This window comes from Magallana gigas, chromosome 6 (assembly GCF_963853765.1).
Source record: "Magallana gigas chromosome 6, xbMagGiga1.1, whole genome shotgun sequence".
Taxonomy (NCBI): Eukaryota; Metazoa; Mollusca; class Bivalvia; order Ostreida; family Ostreidae; genus Magallana; species Magallana gigas.
Genome location: NC_088858.1, coordinates 38,673,656 through 38,685,147, shown reverse-complemented (window position 1 = coordinate 38,685,147; position 11,492 = coordinate 38,673,656). Strand labels below are relative to the sequence as shown.

The 11,492-nt window shown below is 32.4% G+C and overlaps 2 protein-coding genes across 2 annotated transcripts; one reads left to right on the top strand and one right to left on the bottom strand.

Annotated features, from left to right (window-relative positions):
* Window positions 1-46: 46 nt before the first annotated feature.
* Window positions 47-1,175, top strand: LOC105335656 (COMM domain-containing protein 1). The gene is made up of 3 exons (XM_011439648.4): window positions 47-226; window positions 446-736; window positions 845-1,175. Exons 1-3 carry the CDS (start codon window positions 47-49, stop codon window positions 947-949), a joined length of 576 nt encoding a protein of 191 aa, XP_011437950.4. The 3' UTR covers window positions 950-1,175.
* LOC105335655 (eukaryotic initiation factor 4A-III) lies at window positions 1,166-6,730 on the bottom strand. Its single transcript, XM_011439646.4, has 11 exons — window positions 6,573-6,730; window positions 6,281-6,353; window positions 4,145-4,274; window positions 3,850-3,982; window positions 3,061-3,141; window positions 2,763-2,904; window positions 2,435-2,573; window positions 2,217-2,332; window positions 1,953-2,060; window positions 1,618-1,745; window positions 1,166-1,450 (listed from the first exon to the last, which is right to left on the bottom strand). Exons 1-11 carry the CDS (start codon window positions 6,700-6,702, stop codon window positions 1,434-1,436), a joined length of 1,197 nt encoding a protein of 398 aa, XP_011437948.1. The 5' UTR covers window positions 6,703-6,730; the 3' UTR covers window positions 1,166-1,433.
* Window positions 6,731-11,492: the final 4,762 nt, after the last annotated feature.

Here is an 11,492-nt window from a genome sequence, read left to right as displayed (position 1 = left end):
ATCTGCAATAATCCACGAACGGTTTAATTTTTTACCACAAAGTCACATGACAAACAAAATGGCAACCAATGCAAAAAATATTTCAGCTTTGCTAACTGGATTAGCTAAAAGAAACTACTACAATGAACCTGAATTTACAGACGACTTTTTAAAGAGTCAGATATTTCCAGATTTATCTGATGAAGCTTATGCAACATTACTGAAGAGATGTTCCAATTATATGAAGGTTTGTGGGCGTCAGCTTGCAGAGTAAATCTGTCAATATCTATTGTGGCTGTTATAAGTTGTCCTTATTTCATGTTATGGTATTAAAAACTACAGAACTACGGATTTATCACATGCACGTTTGTGTATGTTGACAGGTGGTAAATAAAGTCCCAAAGATATTTTAACACGTTAACAAGCACTTTATAACAGGTGTACATTTACATTGGGTTTTTATTAGAATTTGGTATCAGCTGACATGGACTTCAACCAGCTAGAAGCGTTTTTAACTTCCCAAATGAAAAGGAGAGAGGCAGCAATGACAGAAGAAGAAGCCAGTGCTTACAGGAAGTTTTGGAAAGTGCACAAAAACAAAATTCATGACACTTTAGTTTCAAAAACTAACTGGAACAATTCACTTAAAAAGGTGTCCTGGCGAATTGATGTCAAATCACAATCTAAAAGTGCAGAAAATATTAATGAACCTAGTGCCATTGTTGAACTCCAAATAGAAAATCCTGAAGAATCACAGGTACGTTATGAATTTAGTTAATTTCACATCTATAGATTCCTTTTTTAAACCAAAGTATAGAAAAGATATTTACATGCATGAATTATTTAAATATTTCTTATTTTTCAGAAAACTGAGGTCGTGCAATTCGAAATGGATGAAAGTAGACTGGCACATGTGTTACAAAATATGAAAGACATTGAAGATCAGATTGTGCAATATTGTCAACAATAAACTTTACACACTACTCCAAAAATATATGTTGAAACATATACTCATTTCTTAGAGTTAATGGTGCATATCTGCATATAAATCATCAGAAATTTTAAGTATGTATGCACCAGTGCTGTTATATATGGATTGAATACATATACATGTATGTATGCTTAATGACTTAAAGTGTACAATATCTATTTTATATCTATGTATAAAATTAATAAAGCAACAAGAACAACTAAAATTTATTTTCTTTCTGGCATACATGTATAAAAAAGAAAACCAGACTTTTTATGTTCATGTCAAGACAACATAGGCATGAAATAGACATTATATATTGCATGAAGTTCATGATTAATGAAGGTTGCAAGTGATGCCATGATAAAATTCTGTATCACCACATAAAGCAAATGTCAAAACTTTCTGTTTTACACCATCAGTTGTAAATGGTATTTGTTGGGCCAAAATTAAGTCCTCTTCCTGATTCTTCCCCTCCAGTTGATTAGATCAAGTCTGCCACTGAAAAACCATTCAAATATTTTGTCAATAATGGTTCAACTTCACATTTTCAAGGAAGAATTTTATTCAAATTTTATTATATATCTGACATCCTCAACAAGAAGGAATAGAATCATATAAATATTTTGGAAATGTAATGCTAAATGAAAGTAAATAGTAAGACAAACCATTCATTGGCATTTCATCAATCTGGGTGGCATAGTACTGTTCAATATCTCTCAGGATTCTGATGTCGTCGCTCTTCACAAAATTGATAGCTACACCCTTACGTCCAAATCTGCCCGAACGCCCAATTCTGAAAGAAGCAGGGGAAAATGTAAAGGAATTACTCTTCTCATTTCTAGCATTAGTGCTTACTAATAGAGCAATAAAAAAGAAAGAAGATGGCTCAGATTAGGGATCTCTCATTTTCATCAATGACATTGACTAAGAACTTCCCATTCATCAGAGCCTTCATATTTAATTTAATTAACCATTAAAAAAATATTCAGAACTACTGTACCTGTGAATGTACAATTCTCTGTTGTTTGGTAGATCATAGTTGATGACAAGGGACACCTGTTGAACATCAATACCTCTAGCCCACACATCAGTAGTAATTAATACACGGCTGAAAATGACAATAAATGACAATAAATTAAGAAATTATTCATTACACTTATGATTTAAATGATATAGCTACAACTAATAATAATAATGTAAACATTTAATAAGGTAAAGGATTTTAATTGAATGTATTCATATTTGAGAAAAGATGAATCCTTACCTGGCCCCTGATCTGAATTCTTTCATGATGGCCTCCCTTTCTTTCTGAACCATGTCACCGTGCATGGATGACACTGTAAAGTTAGCCTCCCTCATCTTCTCTGTCAACCAATCAACCTGTACAAAAGGGAAGCAAACTGTTCACAAAAGATTTTTTACTCATAAACATATGCTTTCCTTGCATATAAATGATTACATATTCCCTCAATTTACATGTACCTTTCTCTTTGTGTTGCAGAATATGACAGCTTGTGTGATGGTCAGAGTATCATAGAGATCACAAAGGGTATCAAACTTCCACTCTTCTCTCTCAACAGCCACAAAGAACTGTTTGATGCCTTCCAATGTCAACTCGTCACTGTAATATATAAATATGTAAATCAGTGTTTCAAAAATGCCACACATCAGAGATTAAATGTTTTCAAAAATCAAAATTTATTTTACAATTCCCTAAATTGTAAATTCATTTTGTTGCAGAAAGCATTCTTGCTTACGGTCCTCTAATGAAATTTCTGTATCATTAAAAACTTTAAAAGTGAAAACTAACCGTTTCACCAGGATTCTAATGGGGTCTGTCATGAATTTGTTGGTCATCTCAAGGATTTCGTGTGGGAGTGTAGCAGAAATTAGGCAAACTTGTGTTGCTGGGGGAAGGTATCTGTACACATCATAAATCTGCTCTTTGAAACCTGTTTATAAGAAATCAGCAGGATTTTTGATTTAAATAGATAAAAAATCATAAAACATGCAAATTAATTTCCCCACTCTTTCAAACTAAGTGAACAAATATTTGATTTTAAGGAAGTTAAATTTTCTGATCATTATATTACTAAAGAAGTTATTACCTTTATTTAACATTTCATCAGCTTCATCCAAAACCAGCATCTTTATGGCTCTTGTTCTCAGATTTCTTCTCCTGATCATATCTGAAATATTGCATTACACAACTTGTTACATCTTATGATAAACAAAAAAATAAACACTTATGCCATCAAAAATTATTTCCTTGGTTCTCAGTCCCGCCCATCTGATTTAACATTGCGCATTGCCCATTCTTATCATTAAAAGCTTGACTTAATGAAGAAAACATAATTGCAAAAACATTGTGATGATTCAGATTTATTATAACAATTGCAAATGGCCACTGAATCTAGTTATGAGACACTGTGTTTAGTTATGATCGCAACAGCAATGATTTTAGTTTTGGTATAATATGAAGAACGTCGTTTAAACTCAAATGCATATAGGAGGAGAGTTCATGCAGCTTGTACTATACTAAATATCTCATTATGCTTAAACACTTGGCTTTCCCAAACATCGTATTCGTGGTGTTGATTATTAGAACATGACGACTATTTATTTTATTTAGTTTGAGCTTATAAATCTGATACATTCATTGAAAAATAACTATTTATTTACTTTAAAACATCGCTTTCTCTGGATTTGAATTAGAATTGCACATTGTTAAAATAAAAAAAAAAATATCACATCCTTTTTTATGAAATAAAAAGAAAAAAATTTCACCACCCGACCGCATCTGTTTTTGAAAATGTTGGCTTGAGAACCAAGAGATTAATTTTTTATGGCCTTATGTTATGACTATGAAAAAAGATTAAAAAGTTTCAATTCAATACCAAAGACTCTGCCAGGTGTTCCAGAAACAACATGCTGCCCATAATCCAACTTTCTGATGTCATCTCCAATATTTGTACCTCCAATACAAGCATGACACTGCACACTCATGTAATCTCCCAGGGCAAGAATAACCTGCAATAGCAATGTAGCTGTAATAATCCTCTCCGAAAAAAAAAAATGTTACATGCAAGTGTTTATTTCATAATGAATTATATTACCATCTAACTTGTATGTTGAATGACTGGAATCTTGTGTCATAATAACTAGTACCTGCTTGCAATTTAAGCACATTACCTTCTGAATTTGAACTGCCAACTCCCTAGTTGGAGAGAGTACAAGTGCCTGGGTTTCTCTTATTTGTGTGTCCAGACACTGTAGGATAGAGATGGAAAAGGTGGCTGTTTTTCCTGTTCCAGATTGGGCCCTGCAATTGTAAAAATTGTTGTAACATTCTGATGAGGTTGTGAATCTTTCTAAAATGCCCGTTGGTCACCATCCCTGGGGGGGGGGGGGGGGGGGGGGGCACAGCACAGGATTCTCACAGTAGCCTTTGCAATTTTGGAATTTGTAACTTTGTAAATCTAAATTGAAAACCTTGTATTTCATTTCCCTTAATAAGTGGGGCAACCTCTGATTGGATTAATCTTATGTTAACTTTACTATTTCATTTTTACAGGGCTGGTGATGGTGTATTTATGGTATCGAACACATGTACTGAGTGTGATAGGAAATAACGTTAATCAGGCAAAAATGAGAGCAATTTTTTTGCAGTAAAGTGCAATTTTATTGTATTTGTTGCTTTACCGTCAGTCAAAACGAATTTGCTCCATAAAGCTAAAGATCTGCAGCTAGATTAACCCCCACAAAGGGACACAACTTAGTTCGCTATTTTTATGGCAAATTTTTCTTTCATTTTCCCTCTCAATATTAGTTCATCCATGTTTACTTACAGTGTATTGAATAGTAAATTAGTTGATAAAAAAATTAACTCAAGCATAATTACTTACGAATCCGGGTGGTTTCGCTCCGATCGCTTGTTCGCGCTGAGTGGTTTCGCTCCGAATACATGATCGCCCCGAGTGGATTCGCCCGGATTGTATTAATAAACACTACAATACACACTGCTTGTTGCTTTTGTTTTTAAATATGTATATTAAATGTTTTAGAAAGAAATTTAGTTTAATTAGACAATAATTTTATACACATGCACGAACATCGCCTGAGCAGTTTAATTAGTCGGCAAATAATCCATCATCAATAAAACCGTTAAATAAATAGCTTTGATTGCGATCTAATTTGGAGAACTAAATGATGAGTATCTCAAGAATTCGTTGAGCGCGTTTTTTTGGAACCAGTATTCTGAAAGAGTATAGCAAAGAAATGGTTCGTGAATGCTGCCTCTACTGCCAAAAGTTGGTTAGTACCTAAAATATAATGCATTATATGATATGATAGATTATAAAATGATTTAAATAATGCATAAAATTCCATAAGATGCCCGCATATACATGTTAAATTAATGTATTATTAATTATATTTTCAATCAAACTTTGAATATTTTCTATTTTGCAAGCTATTTAATTTTTTTATGTCCATTTGGCCAATGCATATACATGTATATTATCAATGTCGTATTTTGTAAACTGTTTATAATGACCATATATACCGGTATGTTGAAGAATTAATCGTTCTTAAGAATTGTCCCCTGTTAAATTAAATCTTCCAGACAGAGTAATTGTAAATATATATCAAAAAGTGTTGATATACATTATAAAAATAGCAATAACAAAAAGAAAATTAATTATTAAATCTTCCATACTATTTGATAAAGTTTATTTATTGATTTTTTAATAATTTTGATTTTATAATAATAATATCCATAAATATATTAAATAAGAAATGCCTAGACTAAACATTGTTTTATGAAGTGTCCTTAGAGATAACGTATATTAAATAATTTAAATAATATTGGTGTTGTATATATGTGTTTTCTTTCTGTTCTTCTGTTCACCATATAATTAAGTTAAAGAGGATTAAAGAGAAATAGATGATAAAGATCACAACAGCATAATTATCTATATATAAAAGCATTAAGAAAGCAATGGAAGTAATGTTAAAATTTTACATAACTATGTAAAATCACGGATATATATCAATGAAATGGCTAAAAATGCCTTCACTACACAAATGTTTATAAAAGGCATTAATTAAGACAGCTCGATTAGGTGAAATCACGATGATTTTAAATTATTTCATAAAACACAACGTTAGCAATTATTTGGGGTTTGGTTAGATCGATAAATACAGGTAATCCTTGATCGTTAATAATATTTAATATATAATATATTGAAAAAGGGCGAAACCACTCGGCGCAAAACCTCTCAGCGCGAACAAGTGATCGGAGCGAAACCACCCGTTACCATTACTTACTGGGCTATGACGTCTCTTCCTTTCACAATTGGTTTGATAGATCTTTGTTGAATTGCTGATGGTTTTTCAAATCCTAAACAATAAAATTAACAGCCGTTCAGATTATCAAGAATTTATATATTCACATTTTCAATACATGCATAAATGGGTTTACAGTCAAGAAATGATATACCATACTTTTTAACTGATTTACATTGGCCGGTAAACATGAAATGTAAACACGCGAACTTATTTACTTCTTCATTTATACGTACTTATAAATTAGTTTGACTGCGAATAAAATTATACAAACCATATGCATATATTCCTCTAAGAAGATCTTCCCGTAAGCCCATGTGGTCAAAAGTAGGGGTAACATCGACATCTTCACTTGTTTCGAATTCGATATTCTTCAAATCTTCTTCCAACACGCGTCTCGCCATTTTGATTTTGCTTTTCTCAAAAGAAATCAGCGTCAATTGGACGCTTGTTTCATTTATTGAGGCCCATGGGCCACATTGCTCATGAGATATCACCTTGCAGAGTGATCACGCAGAAATACTAGATAGACCTACAGTTCATAAAGGCAAAAATGCATTGCCTATACATATTTTGTAAAACAAAATTTAAAATTTGTGTAGAAATTATAAATTGAAAACAAAGTTGACATTAACTTCGATGCATGTCAACCAGAGACATAAGTAACACGAATAACATAAATGTTATTTATGTCTCTGAAGTCAACAAAGCTTTCAGTTCATTTACGAAAAAAACCATCAGATCCTTTATTGACGCAAAAAAGTGTCGATTAAATATTACAATAGACATGCGATTGCGTTGCGAAAGTGTTATTTCAAATCCACGAAAGTTAAAGAAGGGTTTTTCACTAAAAACTAAAACTTTCACTTTTGCGATTACACTGAATTTTATGACAAGGGAATTTGAATGGTCCGGTCTCTAGATTAAAATCGATCATTTTAACGCTGTCTTGCCTCTGCAATCAAAAAATTACCTTTCTCTATGATTTTGAACTGAAAATATGTAAATGTGCGCGTATCAGTTATGATAAAAAAGTTTTTATAGAAGTACGTACGGTATTAACCGTTGTTTGTTTTGTTTACAGTATACATGTAGAGTATTGTTACGGATGCAGTGTATAAATGATTTCTCGTATATTTCAATAACGAAACATATACCGACAGATTAATGAGTAGACTGAGAATAGAAAATAAGGTATTTTAAAAATTCATAATGTTCCCTCAAAAGATACATAATTAATTTTGTTGAAACCAACAATCTCTTGCTTTCAGAAATAGTAATTTTGGGTCCTTCTTGGACAAATTTTCAACGGGGAGGCCCCCTCCCACACCTACCCCTTTCTGCGCGCGTCACTGAAGCCTTTGACTTCAATTTTTGCCTACACATGTACATGGGGCACGCTACGCAACTGGCCTACATTGTAATTGCTTTCTGTTAGTTTCAAACAACAGCCTTTTTATGTTTAAAAATTTACTATTAAAAAAATAAGTTGCGGGTCGCCGGTCAGATTTTAAATGTCAGCACCCTGAAGATACAACTTGTTTACAAATTATTAATGGGAAGATCATATTTTGGTTTTTGATATTCACATCCGACCATCTTTGAATGTATCCACTAGGTTCAATACTCACTTCTGTATTTCTAAGTTAAAGTTTAAACTCAGGTTGTTGACCCTCCTTTAAAGGGACTTGGACACGATTTGACTTAAAATTTTCAAATTTCATTTTTCCATTTTCAATGTTTATACTGATAAATATAGAAGTTTTTAATGCTATGTCAAAATTTGAAAGTCAAATATCAAGTTATAAGCAAGATACAGAGTTCATAATTTTTTGTTTTGTAAACAAAGCTCGAATTTTGTCATTTTTTACATATGTGTTGTATTGGTATAAGTTTTAATCAAATGTATCTTTTTTTTGTTGATACTAGTATTTATGAAGATATTGAGTTAGTGACTCGAGCTTTGTTTACATAACAACCAATTCATACCTCTGTATATCGCTTGAAACTTGACTTTAACATTCAATTTTTTGGTCAATTATTTAAAATGCACCAGTAAATCATTTTATACATAAAAATAATAATAAAATTTTTGATCTCAAATCGTGTCCAAGTCCCTTTAATTACCATCGCAAAACTTGCATCATCTTAGTTTATTACAGATTGTTTCCATCTCAATAAATTTTCACATATACTATATATTTCATAGCCTTTTCTTCCAAAGACCTGTATAAGAAATCGGAAAAGCCGGTTTTCAAACTATTTGTTTACACAATTACACCTGCTACTCCGGTCGTGCACCCCAGATCTGTGTGAAGAGTTGGAATTGACACCAATACAGTGCTACCTGAGTGACCCCAATCTAGAGCAACACATTTCACAGAAAACATGCTTGCCAATACACATGTAGAATTTTCCTTTTTAGAACCATTTCAACAAGAGCTTGGATTTTAGATAGTTGTGTCAAACAGCAATGTGATGAAGGCCTGTCTATTTCATTGCTAGCCACTCAGCCATGGCTCTTTGAAATCAGCAAAATTTATCTGGTTTTTGAGCTAAGACTACGCAATCGATGGATATTTCGCTTGGAACCGCGTCATTTTTAACTTTTTTTTGCTAAGTTAGACCTAACCATTAGGCACATAGCAGAATAGAGGGTTTACCCCTCCCCCCACTTTTTTTTCACAGGAAACATAATTGTTCCGTAATGTACGTTTGAAAGATTGAGAAGTTGGAGTCAAAGGCATACTAGTCCCCCCCCCCCCCCCCCCCCCCCCCCCCGGATTCGGAATTTCGTGTTAAAATATGGGGAATCTTTAACGTCAATAACATAAAAATAAAACAGTCTAATGATATACTGATACAACAATGTTATAGCAACTTAATAGCTGAAACTTTACATCTCAAATTTTGTAAAACCATATTGAGGTTGAATAAGAAAAGTATGAACCATGCTTCACTTTCTGAACTAGGAAGATTTCTTCTACATTATGATATTGTCAATAGATTACTAAAATATTGCTACAGATTAGAAAATTTAACAACAGAGTTTCCTCTATTAAAAGATGCATTTGTATGTAGTAAAGAACTTCATTTCGCCCAAAATACAACTTGGTATTCCTCTATTGAAAAGCTACTAAACATTCTTAATATTCAAAACATTATGACATATTCTAAAAAAGACTTTGTTACTTCTTTAAAACAATCTCAGACTAAAAAATATTTGATGGATTGGCAGTACTCAAATGAAACACTTAAAGATGGCAAACTTGTTACTTATTTATTTTTGAAAACTAACTTCAGACTGGAAAAGTATTTAACTATATTAAGACCTGAATACAGAAAGCCAATCTGTAGACTGTGGATATCAGCGCATAGACTTTTTATTGAATCGGGCAGATATAATAACACACCTAGAACAGAAAGAATATGCAAAAATTGTACACTTAATAAAATTGAAGATGAAGAACATTTTCTTATCCAATGCAGCAAATTTACAAAAGAAAGAGAGGAACTATTTGATTTAATTTCATCTAAAGCAAAACATTTTACTAGTTTAGAAGATAAACAAAAATTATTTTGGATTCTAAACTGTGAAGAATTAGATATATTAAACTCTGTTGGTAAATTTTTACAAAAGGCATTGCCTTAATTTGTATTTCCTATTCAAATATTGGTTTTTTTATTTTTCAATCATATGATAAACTATTTCAAATTTGTATGTGCATTTGTATCTTGACATATTTATGTATGGTGTTTAACATAAATATATAGAAGACACTATATTGAATGTATGGAAACATCCATAATTATACATATATATATACATATATACTATTTAATTGTTCATGTCTGTCATAGTTCTTTTAATCATCCAGCTCTTTCCCTCTTGTATATGTTTATTGAATGTTTTATGTTCATTGGATGTTGTATGTCAACAGTCTTCATGTTGCCCCTTGAGGGCCCTTAATTGGTTAATAAAGAAATTGAAATTGAAATTGAAAATTGAAATTGTTATTTTTGAAAAAAAAAAATTGGTAGGGGTAAGATTTTTTTTTATATTGGAAGTATAGGTATAACCCCCCCCCCCCCCCCCCCCCCCCCCCACGGATTAGGATTTTCATGATTAGGTTTTTTTCTCAATATTTCTGAGGATCAGTCTAGCCCCCCCCCCCCCCCTCCCCACTTTCAACTTGCTTCGTGTGTTTTGATGCAAGGAATAGATAGCTTCGCCCTACTGAAAGTCCAATGTCTTCTGAAAATGATTCTTACCCAATATATGACCGTCCATCTTTGAGCGACTGGGTTGTTTGTACAAGTGAGGCTTACCATCAAACTTTCAATTCTGGTTTGCACAAGTTTCTTCAGAATTTATTTTATTTAATTCTCTATAGAGCAACCTTCGTGTGGTCTCTCTCATTTTTTTCTTTAGAAGAATTCTAACTATATATATTCCTGTACCATTATTTAAGGATCTAATATGGCACTTGTACAGTCATACTCCTGACCCATTCATCCCACCAAACTGTTGCCCATTTCTGACATTCAGGTTTAAAATATGAATATTAATTCAATTAAATATTCTACACTTTATAGCTTGACGCTTTTCTTTTCTGTTTACGCCAAATCACTTTTGGCTTCCATTTACTTCAGAAGAGAATCTAGACGCATACATATATTTCTACTTTCTAAGTACGTATGACAATAATTGGATCATAGCTTCTCCACCCCCACCCAAAAAAGGAATTCTCCATATGTTTAAAAACTTCAAGTTCTTCTAAAGATTTTTGAAACACATATTCTTATATTTATATTTTCCAGTGTCTTTGTGCTAACACTACGAATCAATTTTGTAACATATAGTCCAATACATTCCATCACTGATTACGCAAATGAAGTCCTGTTGTGTGGCGCAAGCGGGTTTGCATGAAAATAACCTTAAAATGTCAATATTTGAATGCTTAATCGTAATTTGCTTAAAATTTTATAAATATAAGTATGGAATCATTCTTTGAATATTATGTATGAGAATTACTTTATGGTCGGAGCGTGATCAAATATATCATAAAGCCCAGCGCGCTTTATTGGATTTGATCACGTCCCGGCCAAAATTACCACCGTATAACATTCCAAACGACTTTGACGGACTTTTGCCAAGAAAAACTCATAATATTAGACAGATAGATGGACGAAG